The sequence below is a fragment of the Agelaius tricolor genome, unplaced genomic scaffold, assembly GCF_023055355.1.
Source record: "Agelaius tricolor isolate 1412-34295 unplaced genomic scaffold, bAgeTri1.0.p SCAF_11, whole genome shotgun sequence".
Classification (NCBI taxonomy): domain Eukaryota; kingdom Metazoa; phylum Chordata; class Aves; order Passeriformes; family Icteridae; genus Agelaius; species Agelaius tricolor.
Genome location: NW_027269271.1, coordinates 7,660,252 through 7,677,902, shown reverse-complemented (window position 1 = coordinate 7,677,902; position 17,651 = coordinate 7,660,252). Strand labels below are relative to the sequence as shown.

General features: G+C 44.8%; 1 protein-coding gene across 1 annotated transcript in view; it reads left to right on the top strand.

Moving 5' to 3' along the window:
• Window positions 1–17,651, top strand: part of LAMC1 (laminin subunit gamma 1) — a 66,189-nt gene that overhangs the window by 30,605 nt on the left and 17,933 nt on the right. Inside the window, exons 2-5 of the mRNA XM_071435969.1 lie at window positions 11,278–11,582; window positions 13,575–13,705; window positions 15,092–15,258; window positions 16,175–16,363. Of these exons, the coding sequence (XP_071292070.1) occupies window positions 11,278–11,582; window positions 13,575–13,705; window positions 15,092–15,258; window positions 16,175–16,363 (792 nt within the window). The remainder of the gene's footprint in view (window positions 1–11,277; window positions 11,583–13,574; window positions 13,706–15,091; window positions 15,259–16,174; window positions 16,364–17,651) is intronic.

Below are 17,651 nucleotides of genomic sequence, written 5' to 3'. Positions count from 1 at the left end.
GCAGTCATTAGTTTTTCTTCTGCTTGTTTTGTGTCCATCTGCTGCCTTGCATTTAAGGAATCCTTCATAAGATTTTAATCTCTAGCAAGTCTTCTTTTCAAACTGAAGTAGAGCAAGGCTTTTCACATTTAATTTAGTGTGGAGCTCTATAAGAAGTTTGAGGGTAGAAGGAAGAGTCAGTGTTGCATGTGTTTATGGCGAACCAAGATCCTTTCACCACTGCTCCACTGCATCTGCAGCATTGCCTTTACATGGACAGACCCTGGGTTTGACTCATTTTCTCCTTTCAGAGGCTCTTGCAACTGATGAATCTCCTGTTTTGGCTCTAAATTTTGTCATTGAAGTAGAGACCCAACATGAAATGCATTGTGCCAAAAGAAGACAGCTGTCTACTGTGGCTGATGTATGCTGCTCCAAAGGGTTTAAAATTAGCTTTTAGGGTTTTTTGCCTATGAGTGCAAATTTTGCCCTATTAATTGCTTTAGGATAAGGACTGATATTCAGTTGAAATCAGAAGTCTACTGGGAAGTGGTAAACTTCAAAAAATAATTACCTGATCAGACCATCAAGGAAGCAAACTGCTAGAATTTGTACTGGTTTATATATTTTGGATTTTTCTCCATTTCTATTGCACTGTTGTACAGATCTTTTTCTGAAGTGTTACTGTGAAGATTAACATTTGGGGTTGTGTGGTGGTAGCTTTCTGTGACTCCTGAGTGAGGTACCTGTCTTCCAAAATAATCTTACAGAACTGCTTCTGTCCCTTCATGCTAAGCCATGCTACCTTCTTGAGCACTTGTGCTTTTTGGCTAAACTCTTTTCTGAGAAATAGCCACTGCATTAAGTAGTACTTTGTCCTTCATGTGTCTCCAGATGGGATGTGTGGGTGAACATGAACTCACACACTTGTGTGTTTAACAGTGACTTCCACAAGCACTGGCAGTGTGTACAAATTACTCTCCAGAGGCAAAGTTGAAGGCATATTCTGGCTATTACGTGGGAATCAGGAACTGGAGTGCAGTTCCTTCTCTGCTTCAGTAAAAATTTGGAAGAGCTTTGCTTCTAAATTCCCAAAACATATTTGATACATAACTCAGTGGCAAGCTTTGTTTTGGAAATGACCTCGCTCCAGCAATGGTTTTGTCAAGTCTGTTTATCCCAATTTCTTCCCCAGCTTAATAGGCTGAGAAAGTAAAACCCTTGTGTGTGGGTGGTTGAAAATGGGCTCTATGGATATTGCTGCAATTTGTGTTTCATAAATAATGGTAGCTTGTGCATAAGCCTGTAATTGACTGAAAATGCATTAGAAGTTAGCATCAAGGCAGGTCAACTGCTGCTTAAAATCCATTGCTGGAGTCTCTTGAGAGGAGGGGAAGATGGAGAGGCAGGAGATACACAAACTGTGCAGTGTTGAACAGCACGTTTCAAATGTGATCAAAGTTAATTTTCATAAATGTTTACTTAAGAGGGCAAAACTTAAATACTTGAGAAAAGAAAGCTGTTGATTCTGCATCAGGCCAGGTAATGGATGCTCACAGCAACAGTCTTATTTCCAAATAAGAGTGCTGTTAATTATGGCCTATGTCTGAAAAAAATCTGGGGCTGGTGAGTGGGAGTTGGAAAGGCTGAAGGGAGAGTAAAACATCAAAATTCCAAAGAATTCAACGTTCTGTGTGAAGAACATTTCTGGCCTCTCTGTGGCTGTACAGCCAGCAGTGCGTGAGTCAGTCTGGAGGGTCATGTTACTCCCAGAGCTGCTCAACTTGCTGCTGCTTAGAGCACTCATTGTATGTAGACATATCACTTAATTTGTTCTTAATTAAGCTCAACAATATGAGCTGTGTGTTTTTGATATCTAATTCAGATAGGAGCAAAGCCAGGTGTTAGAGCTGTTGCAGGCTGTGAGCACATGTGGGTCAGGGGTGAGTGGGTAAAGTGCTGCCTTTTGACAAGGGAAAAGGCTTCAAAATGTTATTTAGTAGAAATTAGTGGCTGGTTATCATAAGTGATGGAGCCATTGGACTGGGTGGAGCAGCAGTGCTCCAGTGGGAGCTGGTGTGCCCACTTTCAGGAGTGCTGGGCCTGGAGCAGGGGGCACCTCACCTATATGGGCACCATACAGAAGGATTTTCATGCTGCCTTTGGTCAGGACACCTTTGGCTCTGATCATCTGGGTTTGTTGAACTTCTGAAGCGTCACATGGTTTGACTTCAGGTGGGCTGGTTGGAAGAGCAGGGGGAGGACAGTGAGCTGCAGAAGGGTGAGGCTCCTGGGAGGGTGTGCAGAAGGAAAACACGCCTTAGGAAAACCTGCCATTCCTGCAGTAACAACATTCAAAAAATGCTTTTTATTTCTTTTTTTTCCCCTCAGAAGTCAGTAAAATCTAGTTGTCCTTTAAAGAAAGGGTTTCACAATTCTCCCCAGATTATCTGATACTATATTTCTTGCAAGGTACTGCCCTGCAGTCCAATAGATTTTTTCGTTTTACAGGAAATCGTGTTTTTGCCAATTGGCCAAATACCATATTTAAAGAAGCTGTGATCTCAGTTTTCTTTAGCTATTTAAACTTTTGGAGTTTGAAAGTAGTTTTTAGTCTCTGTTTCTTCTCAGCCATTCTTCCACCCCCACATCTCCACCTGTGAAAAGGTACAGTTGGAGCTGAACGTCAGGAATACTCCCTCCAACACCTCCTACTGTCAAATTAAAATTTCTGAGGGAAAATTATCAAAATGGGATTTGCTCTTTTAGTTGAAGACTCTGAGAATGGCTTGAAAGTGGGTAAGACTTGTTGTTTTCTTGTGATTCCCGTGGAGATGTGGTCTTACACAAGAAACATTCATGAGAGATGCTTTTCTGTGTTGCTGAGGATCAAGGGTGGAAAGTGTCCAATTTGATGGAAAGCTTTTGGTGCATCTTCTCTGGCCTGCTGCTGCCACCAGCTCTGATCTTGGTGGGGCTGTGTGCTGGTGGTTGCTTGCTTCAGATTTTCCTGGATGGTAGTTGTATCTCCACCATGAGAAAAACTCTTTAGAAAGTGTAAAATGTAACCTTGCTTGGTCACCAAGGTCCCACAGTGACTTGGAATGGGTGGGAAGACTTGTCAGTTTTCAAGGGTTGTTATTACTGCATGCACTGTTGGTGTTGTTATTGGACAGTCAGTAATGAAACGAAGGTAATAACTGCATTCTGCCAAGAATAAAAGCAGAAGACAAGTTTTGTCTTTTCTGCATGCATAAATTTTTCTGATTTTTTTTCTTTGCTTCTTGGGTAAAACTCCTGTTTTGTGAGAGTAAACTCTCACTTTCCTGTGTTCCTTCAGTTGTGGGAGTGATCTGTTTTCACCTATACCAATTGTGTATGGGTTGTGGAGGAGCTTCTGGACCTTCGATACAAGAAATGAACTTTCCAAGGATAGCAACCCACAGTAACACCAATCCAGCTTATTTGGGTGCTGACACTGGTGGCAGGAGGTAGCTTTGCAGTCCTCATATGTGACTGAGATGGAGCCCTCCCCAAAATGGCCCATGGCATCCTTGATCATCTGTGATCTGCTGTGCTTGCCAAGCATAAAGGGCCTTCTAAAATGAGCTGTTATCGTTTGTGCTGAAAAAGGACTTTAAAGCTTCCTGTGCAGCCAGGATTCTTGTGTTGGACATGGGATCTTCCCTGTCTCCAGTGAATAAACACAGCTGGCTGTTTTGGGAAATGGACTTAACATCTTTGCATCAAAGCTGTACAAATAAGGCATCAAGCTGTACTGAATTAATGGATAAGGTTTTCTGACTTTTTCACTGACTTAAAAGTGATCAAATAAAACCCCACATTTTTTGCAAGGCTGCCTTCAGCCCAGAGCAGGGGGAAATAAGCCTGCCCCCTTTGGATACATGACTAAAACAAGCAGCCTTGATGACCTATCAATGTTGGATTATCATGCAATAATTTACTGGGCAGCCTTTTGCTGTCCAGAGCCGCCCACGCACAGGAGTCAATGGTGCCTTTGTTTGGGAGTGCTGGAAGAATGCATGATCTAATGGGGTGGTGGGAGTTCGCCTTCGTTCCAGCATGCTCCAGGCTGTGCTCATTCCCCCAGTGTCCCAAACACATTTCCTTCCTCTGTCCCCATCTTAGAATGGGCTCCCAGAAAAAACAATCCATGTTTGTGTCTCTGTCAGGCTTTTTTAAAACCCCAGCACCCGTCCGTGCTGGAGCTCCACATGCCAGAGTCTTTGGTTTGATGTGGTTTAAGAAAAGACTGTTAAAATCCTTCAAGCCTTTCTTGTTCGTGATATAGGCACATAAATCTTGAGGCTCTTCAGGTGAGGACAAGAAAATAAACCTCAGATTTATTATTACTAGTCTGTGTTCCTCTAAAGGCCACAACTTGGAATGTGAGACCTGTTGTCTGTGCTTCTGCATGGAGTTATTTCCCTAGTGGAATTCCTCAGAAAGTGGAAATCCTTTACTTTCCTTTTTCATATGTTGGATATTCCATTTGCTTGGGCAATACCAGTGCTCTTATCTTCCTTCTCCTCTACAACTTTTCTCAGAAAGCTAGGATGTAGTTGTAAAAGGACATTTGCTCTAGAACATAAAAAAAGTCCTGATTTTGGTCATAAGTGCGGTTTTTTCATGTACGTGTGATGCAAGTGATATAATTTAACACCCATGTGTCTTGCAGGTGTTGGGCTGTTGTTGTTTAATGAAAGTACTTTATTCTGAAGGAACAAGTGTCTCCAGGTGTTTCTCACTCTCCTCCCCTCCTTATAAACTCTGTCCTGCTCTTTTTACCCATCTGCATGCTGAAAAATCCTATCCCATTCCCATTAGATGAGATAACTCATTCTCCTTAAATATTGCCCCTGTGATCAAGGAGGGAAGGCTCTGGCAGGGTTTCTAGCATGAGAGGCTGAACAAAATACTGTGGTAGCTGAGAACTTGGAGTGGCCAGTTGGCTCAAGATGCAGCAACTGGTCTTGAAGAAGACCTTGTGAACTTGCTGGCTTCTGTCTGCTGACATCCAGGTTTCTGTCCCTTGCTAGGAACACATTGGTTGTGTGAGATTCTGGGATCTGTGTGTCTGGAAGAATCTGGGCCAGTCTGTTTTGGTCATGGCTGGTCCAACATTGTGCTGGGAGAGCTGATGGTTCAAGAAGGGCAGAGTTGAGGCAGGAATAAGGGTGAATGGCATGGAGCACATTTTGGTCTAGTAACTGGGAAAGGTGGCATGTCTTCCTGGGAATGATGGAGAAACAGGTCAGAAGAAAAAAGCAAAATGAAATGCTAATTATATTTGATTGCTCTCTGCTCTTCACTGCAAAATTGAAATGAAATCCAGTCAAAAAACACTAAGTAGGATTTCTTCGTTACTGGGTTTGTTTTCAATTCTTTAACCTTTACTGGGACATAGGTTGTCAGCAAGTACTTGTGTGAGAAAAGCTGCCTTGAAACAGGAGCCAGCCAAAAGAGAAACAGTAAAGTTTAACCATTTCACTACTGCCCAGTGGATTTTGTGGAAAACAAATCTTCAAAGGTTTGGTTCTTTGCCCAATGCAGTCTTTTCAGGTGGATTATTTTTTCCCTCAGCAAAACTCAGTGGCTGTATGCAGGAGAGGTAACATCAATTCTTTCCATATGCCAGCCCCATGTGCAGGGCATTCAAGTGAACAGGCTGAGTGTCCTCTGGGCTTATCTCACCCAGGCATCTGCTCACAATTCAACACTTGTAGTCACTGTGCCAGCTGGCAGGGCAGTTTTCCTGATGTAAATTATCCATCCGTTCTGAGGGGCCTGAATACAAGGAGGTCTTTTGTGTGTAGAACGAATTCCTAACTTCAGGGGAAAGGGAGGAGTTTCTGAAGATCTAAATGGCATTGGCTTATATGGGTTTTAGCATGGCACATTTCCTGGTGGACCTTGGGATACTGAATTTGGCAATGACCCAGCTGAGGGAGGGCTGTAATTGCTGATGACAGCTGGGCAAGCCCAGCAATGTGAGCAGGCTGTTTGGGGCAGTATCCCCAGAATGAAACAATGCTGAACATTTTCTGCTCCCTCTCCAGGCACAGGACTTGCTCATTCCTTTGAATCTGTAATTGCAATATTGTCTTGAAGGCTTGTATGTGTGCTTGCTTACAGTAGAGAAAAAGATTAAAGGTTTTTTTGTCTTTCTGAGTTGTCAGAGGGAGCTAGTTCTTGTGTCACCTTGTCACTTGCTGGTGAACAGCTCCATGCCTCAGAAAAGATGCATTTTTAAAATATGTGGCTCATGATTTTGAGCTCTGTATGCTTTAAAACACACATCAGGTTGCACTTGGGAAGTGCTAAGCTCATGGTCACTGATTCCAGCATCTGGAGTTCCTCCTGTAAAACGGATCTGTCACTTCTCAATACACACAGGGAAATACTACCTGACAGTTGACACTATCAGACAGTTCTAAACCAAACTGAGCTCCAAGTCACTACTGGCTTCTAGGAAGAGGAGAACAATGTCTTTTTGTCTTCTAAATGTAATGTTTAAAACTGCCTTTCACCTGGTTATTGCTGTCACCATTTCTTAGTGTAATAGCTGTATATGTTTATTCAGCCCGGCAAGACATGAAAGCAACCTGGACTGCTTATCTTTGCTAGAAAAAGTCTCTGCAGCCTCAAAGAACTGCCAGGCTGTTAAACACAGTGTTTATGTTCAGTGTGAACAGTGGGGAAACACATTTTCACATTGTGTCAGCTGGTCTTGGGTAAACTCCTTTGTTCCAGCAGTATTTACCCAGCAAGGCACTGCACAGCCTCTCTCTGTGCATTAACTGCATTCCTCTGTAATGCCATTAACTGCACTGCTCAAGGAGTAAGGCTGCCAGCTGCCATAAATGTCTTTCTCACGTGGGTTGCTCACTTGGGAGGGGTTTGAATGCATTTTTTTGGCCTGCCATGTAAAACTGGAGATGAAAAAGGGAGGGTCCTTGCCATTTAGCAGAAGGGTTCCCAGGGATAATGTTTTCATGCTGCCCAGAGCACAGTTGGCATGTGCTGTGCCTTTAGCTGAGCTGGGGCTTTCACAAGAAGCAGTAGGAGACCTTGTCAGGAAACAGGGATCATAATTCAGTTATAGTGGAGAGTGAAAAAAGTAGTTATTTTCTGGGGCAAGCAGCCTGTGACCCTGCCTTTCATCTAGAGCAGAAAGTTGTGTGTGTGAGTGAAAGCACATGCTCAGCCCCCTCATCATTCCCAGGATTCTTTTGAAGCATTTCCTCCCCATCTTGATGAAGCCTGAACACAGGGGTTTTGCTTCACACCAGAGGAATGCAGTACTAGTAGAAAACTAACCACCTCAGTTCAAAAGAGCTGGGTATTCCTGACAATTCAGCTGACACTGCTTAATGAAATGACCTTCATTGTTGTCTCTGACTTTTTTTTTTATCCCCTCTTGACTTAGGGAATGGCTGCTCTTGCCTGATGTTTTCCTATTTTCAGACATTAAGGTTGCCCAAAGAAATCCCACCAGGGCTGACTTTCAGTGTTAGATTTTGCTTTACCTTACCATTGGAGCTCTCTCATTAAGCTGATGACACTTTTACTAGCGATAAAACTATGGTAGTAGTTGTGTTTTTCAGTTGCTCTCCATCCAAGATGTTGGTGAAGTTCTGGGATAGGCTGCCAAGTTGCAGGTCAACACGTTGGGGTATTCCTGCCAGGAGTATTGGCTTCCTGGGCCCCTTGCCTTTTACCTGGGAAAGGTGTGAAGTGTATCCTGGGTTTGTGTACCGTGGACCCAAAAAAGATGTTTGTGTGTCTCCAGCCTATTGCCTTGTGTCTGTCTTGAGTTCCTGCATGTGCACTTTGTTCCTTCCTCAAGCATATTTTGCCTTCAGTGAGGAGCTCCCTTTGAGAAGAGCCCATGTAATAAGAGAAACAGGAAAGCTGGGAGGGTCTGATCTGTACACAGGATGCCTGCTTCTTACCTTTATTGCAATCATGAGAAAAACACTCCAAATACACAGGAACAGGATTCATCTCCTGTATTGGGCAGGAAGGGGAGGGAATGCCTCAGCTAAGTTAGGGCTGATCCTTTGGAAGAAAGCAGTTTGGCATTAATGGTGGTGCTTGCTTCTCACTTGTCTTCTGTGTGTAAGATCTCATTAAATAATCAACCCCAAACCAACAGTGAGCTGCTACTGTGAAAGAGCCACGACTGTGAATGTCTGGCTTCCAGTCTTGTGCTTAGGTCATCCATAATGCATGATCCATGCACACGTGATATAAATAGGAAAGGGGATTTTGTAGGAAGTATCAGGGGGCTTGTATCTGTATAATGTCCCAGCTGTCCTGCATGTCACACACAGACAATACTATTTGGTGGGTACTTTAAACACCAGATTGGTCTTTTTCTATTCTTGGGTGTCATGTTTTGATGCTGGCCAAATGCCAGATATCCACAAAGTTCCCTTACTTTTGTTACAGCTGAGCAGAGGAGAGGGGAAAAAAATTAACAAAGGGCTCATGAGTTGAGATAAGGACTGGGAGAAAACTTTAAGGGCAATAGTTACAAAAAAGTTATAAAGTAAATTTATTGTTAACAGAGTGAGAGGAGGATGATGAGAAATCAAAGAAGCCTTTAAAGCACCTGTTTTCCCCTAGCCCCTCCTTCTTTCCCGCCGACAGTGCAGGAAGACAGGGCATGGAGGTTTTGGTCAGTTCGTCATTAGAGATCTTCTGTTCGCTCAGGGAGAGGAGTCTTTGCTATGCCATGGGGGCCCTCCCATGGGCAAATAGTTGTCCCAAAACTGTTGTGGCATGAATCATTTGGCCACAGGGTGTAGCCTTTTAAGGATAGGCCGCTCTAGTTTGGAATCAAGGGCTTTTTCTCTCTATTTCTGGGAGCAGGAGTCCTCTCTTTCTCTAGTCTGGTCTCCCACTGGACTACAGCTTTCCCTGCCATCCACCTGCTCCACTTTTCCCATGGGCTGCAAGTGGATCTCTGCATCCCCTGTGGACTTCATGCATGACAAGGGCACAGTTTGTTTCACCATAGTCCTCACCACAGCCTGCAGAGGAATCTTTGCTCTGACGCTTGAAGCCCCTTCTCCCCTCTTTCTTTTCCACCAACGTTGGTGCCTCCATGTTGTTTTCCCTCACATGTCCTCACTTCCTCCTCTTCTCTGACTAGAAGAAAAACTGCTGCTTGTAGGTACCGTTGCCAACAAGTTCCACTGATTGAAAGATTTTTGTGACATCCCGCAGTGCTGAGAGGTTGATCTTGCCTGGACTCCATGCCAGGGAGTCGCTCGCCGTGTTTTCACTGGTGCTGTTTGGTGCCTCTGTTCACTCAGGGCACCAGGAGAAGCAGCTGCCAGCCCTGCCCTCTGCCTGCAGCACGGCTGGCTGGGGTGGCCAGCAGGGCCCGTGTGGCTGCCCCGAGATGGCGTTGGTCATGGTGCATCGCCACGCGCCACGACAGGGTTGGCCCCAGCAGTGGCGCTTCACCAGCCCTGGGTGAAGAAACTGTGCACGTACTGTTCTGATTTTCTTCTTAAATATGTCATCACAGAGGCTTTGCCAACCTCTCTGTTTGGGCCAGCAGCATGTCCATCTCCAGAGCCATCAGAGATTGGCTCTCTGTTGGACATGGTGGAAGCTTCTAGCAGCTTCTCACCCCTGTGGGCCCCCCTGCTATGAAAAACCAGGTTATGCCAAACTAACACATTGGGGGATGATATTTTTCAAGTGCTGTATATCTTGATTTTTACTTTATTTTTTTTCAGGTTTGTTGGTTTCTGGATCCTTTGCTCTGCTTCTCCTGCTACTTTGGCTCCTCCCTGGTGCCATGCAGGCTTTGGGTGTGACGTGCCTAATGCAGGCTGGCCCCTGGCCTAATCACTGGGGGCTGCAGGGCAGCTCCATGGTTCGTGACCTAATTCATGAATGTTGGGTTGTGCGTGTGTTCTTTGAGGACACTCTGTTCTTGGTCCATAGTGCCTCTGGTCTGCTCTCACGTGTGAAGGAGGTGAACACTTGAGCAAGTGCCAAGCCTCATGTTAAAATTTAACATGGTACAGTTCATTCATTTTACAAGTTGAGGTTAAATATGTGTGACTTGTGCAGGTTGAAGAAACCAGTTTCTCAATCAGCTGAAACTCTTCTAGTAGCTTTTTTTATGATCAGCGAAAGAACTGGTGATGGCTGCAAGTTCTGCTTGGAGCACTGTTTTTCTTGGAAGTGGTGGGAGCATAAAAGAGCATGGCAGGGACTAAACACCCGAGGTTTTATTCCAAACAAACTCAACGTTGTTTTAGCAAGCTCCCTACATGCTCCAGGATGTCCTAATTGTACACAGTCTGCTTGCTGAAGTGGAGCAAGAACAGCTGGTACACAGCTGTGTGCCTCCTCCTGGGAACCCCTGGCCAGCCCCTTGGCCAGTGTGGATAGCAGACAAAGGTGGCTGAAGAGTGTTGTGGTCCTTTTCTCCTAATGGGTTCTCTCAGGGATGTGACTCCCCTGGGCACTTGGTTTATGTGCATGGGGGTAGATGCTCAAGTCACTGGAGAAGAGTCATGAGGGAAGATGATGTGCTGATTGCCACAGACAGTTAGGAGGGGAACAGAGGGACAAGGAGGTGGATTTTCTTTCATCCTTCTAGGAGATGGAAGTCATTGCACTCCGATCTTAAAAATGCTTTGGTGATTTTAGTCAAATGATGTGGGAAAACTCATTTTGTTTTTCCCAGGGAATGAGTAGAAGAGGGCTGTAGTCGGTAGGTTCAGTGCTGGAGGAAAAGCTTTGTGAGCTGTAAAAAGAGATCGAGGTATTGTCTATTTAGGGAGGAAGCCGAGGTACAAACCAGGCTCTACAGCATGACTTACTCCTCTCTGGTTAATACTGTTTCTCCCATGCATATATTTGGGAGAAATATCATCAAAGGCCATTATTACCTTGGGCCTGGTCTTAAATACACACAAACTCCTCATGGGTCTGATGTAGTCTGTGTTCTGTTAGGGATGTATGTGGAAGAGAATTGCAGCTTTTGAAATGCATTTGGTTGCACAGAAGCTTGTCTCTCTATTTATCTGTTCAGCCTGCCCTCAACTTCTGCTTTCAGTCCTTTCACCTTGTCTTTGCTTGGAGATACGGTACTGGACTGGAAGAGATACTTCTGGTGTTGCTGGACATGCTCATCCTTCTGCATAATGCTGGGAGGTGTTTCTCCAGAGAGAGAAATGCAGTGCAGCTCTTTCCATTCTTTCTCAGTTCTGAGTCTTTCTCACAGGTGTCTCCTGTCCCCCCCAGGAAAAGCCTTTGACATCACGTACGTGCGCCTCAAGTTCCACACCAGCCGGCCCGAGAGCTTTGCCATCTACAAGCGCACGAGGGAGGACGGCCCCTGGGTGCCCTACCAGTACTACAGCGGCTCCTGCGAGAGCACCTACCGCAAGGTCAACCGCGGCTTCATCCGCACCGGCGAGGACGAGCAGCAGGCGCTCTGCACCGACGAGTTCAGCGACATCTCCCCTCTCACCGGGGGCAACGTGGCCTTCTCCACGCTGGAGGGGCGCCCCAGTGCCTACAACTTTGACAACAGCCCTGTGCTGCAGGTATGTCAGCAGGACTGGGCCAGTCAGGTGGGCTGAGTTGAGTCTTCCTGTTGAGTCACTGTGCGTGGGGGCTTTGTGCCAACTGGGCTGCACTGCAGCCCCCTTACTCGTAGTGAAAGGGCTTTGCACAGCTGAGTTGGGGTGGACAATCCACAGAGATCCTTGTGAAAGAAGAGTTGAACTCTTGAGTTTATTGGTAGTAAGTTTATGAGTAAACTTACTCATAAACTTCAAAGCAAACCTGGTGGCATTACGGGTGATTTGTCAGTAGGGATGATGGAAGTCTTCAGAGGATGAGTGTACATCTCTGCCAGGTTAGAAAGCAGCTGTGGACATTATGCTGTTGTTTCACATACAAGGATGCAGAAAAGGTAAAGTCTCAGTCCAGTTAATATTTGAAGCATCTGCATGTATATTTCAAGCAGAAAAAAGTAAGAAATATTAGATTCTTCTAAATACTTAAAGCATTACAGGAATCCCTACCATGTTTTCTCACATGTGTGTTGAAGCAGAGAAGTTTGATTTTATCCTTGGTATTTTTCTCTTACAGGTGGCTTGGCAAGAGGGTTTTGGCAGGGTTTTTTTGTTGTTGAACATTCTTGAATGGTTTTTTTGTAATCACAGGAGTGGTTGGGCAGTGGTCAGGAGCATACTCGAGCACCAGTTTATCTGATTTACTTGCTAGTTTTTGTGTTCTGCTTGATGACATCTCCAGTTCTTATTGCAATAAGGAGCTAAAGCTGTGCAGTTTGCCTCACTAGGGCTCATTGTCTTCCTTTCAGAGCTGTAATTACCATCACTTCCCTTTGCTCTTGGAGTAGCAGGAGTAGTCTTGAGACAGGCACCCAGCAGGCTCAGGGCTTGCCTGTTTCCAATTCCCAGGCAGGAGAGCAGAATCTGGTGGAGTTGATTCTGCAAACTAAAGTGAAATGAAAAAATAAGATTAATGGGAAAGGACAAAGAACTTCTGAAGTGGAAAAGAACCAGTTTGGCCACCTCATTGATGTAGCCAACCCTTGCAGAAAAATATGTCTTATCGTTAAGGTGAATAAGGAGATTTCAAGTTAGCGATTGTATAATTTTCTGATAAGCTTCTCTATGTAAGGAATAGAGATCTGACCACCAGTTTCCTAAAATACATTCCAAGCCCTGGTGTTGCTTTTTAGAACTGAAGTAAATGTGTATATTGTGATTGGTATTTCCATGTGTTTACATCAGTGTTTGTAATTCAGTAAATAAACACTGTGTTACTGGCTGAGCAGTGACTCAGGTGCTGCACAGTTGTACATACAGGGATGTTTCTTTGTGTTCTTTTTTATGGTGTTTGAAGAAAAGCAGCTTTGTAAAGGGTACAATAAAACCAAGGAGGTGCCAATGGCAGTGGCTGGCAGAATGTGATATGAAATTTGGCAACAGGCTGTGTGTGCTGGCTGCTGCTGCACGAGGGCAGGGCAGTGTGTTACAGACACTGTATAAATATTATGAAAAACTCTTGTGTTGCAAGTCAGATCTGTCTATTTTTCTTCCTCAGTCTCCCCCAGCCTCACTCATTTGTCTGTCTGTGTCTTTTAGTCTGGTGCAATATGCCTGCAGACAAATGTACCCTAAAGCTTTTCCCATTGGTGCTGCATAGCTTTGCAGGAAAGCTACAGCCAGACAGATACATACAATTAGCAAGCTGGCATAATTGCCTGCCCTGCACTTTTTGCTGGAGAGGTTACTCAGTGCTTCCCAGCTGAAAGCACTCAGGATGTGAAAAGGCATTGGAAAGGGTCTCCAGAGAGGAGAAAGGGTCTGGAAAACCCATTTGAACCAAGAGGATGTGGCATAAGACTTCTGGGGCAGGAGCATGTGACCTCCCGAGGTGCAGAGGGGAAAACAATGAGGAAGGAACCAGCTGCTGAGGAATGACTTCATTAACAGAACTGCTAATGACTGGTACTCTCTCAAGGGAAAGGGTGTTTCATCTGATGGGATTTCTGTCTGCTCTAGGAATGGGTGACAGCTACAGATATTAGAGTGACCCTCAACCGTCTGAACACATTTGGAGATGAAGTTTTCAATGACCCAAAAGTTCTCAAGTCTTACTACTATGCAATTTCTGATTTTGCTGTGGGTGGTAGGTGAGTAGACAATAAAACTCTAAAGTTTACTAAAGTTTTTGGCTAGTTTTACTAGGTTGCTTTGAAGATATTGACTGTATTCACATCATACCTATAGGCTCTGGTCTCTACTGACTGTCCATGCATTAGAATGAATTTTATGTAATTTGCAAATATTGTATATAAGCTTTTGTGCCATAACTTCAGGGCTGGCAGAGATAATTTTTTTTGATTGAATAGATGAAATCTAAATTTGATTTGAGAGAGTAAATGGTAAAAAGAGTTAACTGAAATGAAAAACAAAAGAAGAAAATCTTTTCTGCTCTGTGGTTTGTGTGTGTTTTTAATGTGTTTTTAAATTATTATCTCCTGTATCTGTACTCTTGAATAACAGTAAGTAGAAAATCTCAGTGTCTCTACTTCACATATATTGAAGAAGTTAACTCCTTTGGAGGTCTGGAACACACTACAACATGGTTGTGGTTGTCCTTTCCTTTTGCCAGTCTATTATAGAATGTTTTAACCATAAGTAGTTGATGATAAAATGTTTTACCATACAGAGATGAGACCACTGCAGGGTTTTGGCCTGCTTGCATATGGCAATCCTGAGACTGGGATTTGGCTACATGGGGATTTGTATTGGCTGCACCACCAGTCTGGAGGCCCCTGGGCTTCTGTATTAGTCCCCTTTGTGCTATTTAATTTCCTACTGATACCACAATAACTCATGCTCAGTGAACATACCATGTTCTGGGCTGTCACAGGAGAGAAGTGGAAAATCTACTAACATAAAGCCAGCTAAATCTTTGCTTCTCCTATTCAGGTTAGTCTGAAGACTGCAAAGGAGTTGGTTAACTTTCTTGCCTTTCTAAATGCCTACCTAGAGCAGGCTGCACCTCTTTGTTTCATAGAATGGTTTGGTTTGGACCTTCAGAGATCATCCAACCCCCATTGTGGGCAGGGACACATTCCACTATCCCAGGTTGCTCCAAGCCCTGTCCAGCCTGGCCTTGGGCACTTCTGGGATGGGGCAGCCACAGCTTCTCTGAGCAACCTGTACCAGTTTCCTACCACCCTCATTGATTCCTTATGTCCAATCTAAATTAAAATTTGAAAGATGTTTAAAATTACTGCCCCTTGTCCCAGCACTAAAAGCCCTGATAAAAAGTTTCTCTCTGTCTTGTAAACCCCTTTTAGATATTAGATGGCCTCCATAAGATATCCATGAAGCTCCCTCTTCTCCAAGCAGAATGACAGCAGTTTTGTTCTCGATTTTGTTGTAATCATTTACCTTCAAATTTCTCTCATCTCAGATTTTAAGATCTGGGCCCTTTTTTTTGGTGTTGCTTTGTGAGTGACCTGGAGCCCTGGAGTTCTAATACCTGTTCCTTACCTCCCCTGAACCAGGTGCAAGTGCAACGGGCACGCAAGTGAGTGTGTAAAGAATGAGCTTGGCAAGCTGGTCTGCAACTGCAAGCACAACACCTTTGGGGTGGACTGTGAGAAGTGCCTTCCTTTCTTCAATGACCGCCCGTGGAGGAGAGCGACTGCCGAGAGCGCCAACGAGTGCCTGCGTACGTGCGGCTGCACCCGGGACAGCCTGGCTGGGGCAGGTCCCTGCCTCTGCTGGCAGCCACAACCTGGCCCTGCCTGCTTCTAACTTCAGTCACAGCCAGCATTAGGCACAGTTCATGGGACTCTTGGTCATTCCACTCCTGTCCTGTGGGAGCTTTCTGGTAGATCCCTAGGAATGGGCATCTCCTTTCTGGAGAAGGATGGGAACCACCCCATCTTTCCTAAAGAAATGTACAGGCTTGTACTTTATGGAACCCATGGGAAAAAAAATCTGTTTACTATGCTGGAGTATAATTGGCCTTTCAAAAGCTCCTCATTTAGCATCAGCTGATTTTTGTGTTTGGGTTATTGGCTTTTACAGTTATTTGTTGATTATTTAACCTAATTTCCAGACCGCAAATGCAGGTCTCTGTCACAGAACACCAATTTGCTTGGTGTTTTTTTCCAGACTACAGCTTCTGGTAGTTTACTTTATGGGGAAGCTTTTTCAGACAGAAAAGTTTTCTTCCTGTCTGACCTCTGTGTGTCTAGATAGGTCCCAGCTGTCTGTGGCTTCCCTCAATGGGCTGGTGAAATTGGGATGTCCTGCTGTCTAGGGATTTGCAATACGGGGGAGAAGCTCTCATTACAGCGTGGAGTAGCCTCATGTTACCTTTTCATGCTTGTTTGGATGACAGAGATCGGTGCTGCTGTGTGGGAGGACAACATTTTGGCTGCAAGTGGCAGCCTGATGTTGGAAGAAGTGGGGTAGCAAACGCTGGTTTTCTTTTGGGCATTGATGAGCGTGGTGCCGAGTTAGTTTCAGGTGTCAGAGTTGTTAAAGCTCCTTCCCCAGCTCACCTGCAGCTGAGCTGTGCGGGGTGGGATCTGTGCTGTGGGGACAGGCTGCTCACTGCCAGTGCCGTGTCTTTGCAGCGTGTGACTGCAGCGGGCGCTCCCAGGAGTGCTACTTTGACCCCGAGCTGTACCGGGCCACGGGCCACGGCGGGCACTGCACCAACTGCGCCGGCAACACCGACGGGCCCCGCTGCGAGCGCTGCCGCGACGGCTTCTACCGCCTGGCCAGCGAGCAGGGCTGCCTGCCCTGCAGCTGCAACCCCGTCGGTGAGCACTGCTGCTGGCAGACTGCCAGCACAAAACCACCTCTGCTTCCCCTCATGCAGCTCATCGTGGGGCTGTTGGGATTGCTTGTCTTTTTTCCATGTAGGAAATGTTTATTGGGTTGTATGTTGGTTTAAGTTATCCTTGGATCTAAATGGAGTTAGGGTGGCAAGGGCAGATGGGTCACCTCTGCGGCACTTACTCCTTTCAATGTATTCTGAAATAGATTTTTTTTTTCCTACTGTGTATGTGTTACCCTGAGTGCTCCCAGTACTAAAGAACTTATTTAAATTCTTAATAACCAAGATGATGTGAGTGGGTATTTCTGGAAGTTGTTCATGCTAAGAAATTGTAGTGAACTTTAGCTGCTGCATCAGTTTCTCCTACCGAGTATCCAAGCACTATAAATACAAACCAGTGAAACATTAAACACAAAAGGGGGTGGGGTGAGATAAAACAGATTAAACTCAAAATATGTAGTTAAACTCCTTTAAAATAAATGGGGATGGGGGTAACTGTGGCAGGAGAATAAATCTTTTGTTGTGTAGGGAACTACTTAACCTGTAAGGAGTGATCCCATAACTACACCAGCCCACAACAAGTAAGGTGGAAGGAGGGAAAAGAGTAGCACATAGTAGGATATGATGTGAGGTTTCAAAAGAGAAGCTGACATAAGTCACTGCTTGCAGCATGCCCTAAAAGCAGCCAGGGAGAGGTCTGCCAGGGTACATCTCCTAATTTTGTCAAGGAGTCATTCACTTGTGAAATTTTTGACCAATAAAGGCCTTTTCTTCTTCTGACAGCTTTCCTGGGTCCTTGTGTTAGACCTTATTTTAAGAGGGGTGTGGGTTGGTGTGAGCTGAGATGGTTGAAAAGATGCAGGGAGGTGACTTCTCAGGTCTTTAAGGACAGCTTTCAAAGGCCTTTATAACTTAGCCATTAGCTTGTATGCCATGACTCACTGACACCCAGGGTGTATTTCAATCTCCTGGATATGTTTGGATTGGTAGTTTTTGTCAAGTACTCCTTTTTCCTAAATAATCCTAAGTGGGACTGCAAAGGGGATTTGAACTTTGGCTGTTTATGGTAAAGGTTTTGTGAGTTGTTCTGTCCTGTCCAGCCTAATCATCTTATAACTCTTCAATTTGCTGTAATCTTCTGGTGTGGATTGAAGTGGAAACAAGCAACTATTTCTGTATATTAAAATATTTTTCTCCTGCTAGTTAACTCTTACAGTGCTGACAGCTCTGAGGCTGGCAGCTACATGGATGCTTGGGAGAAAGCATTTTGT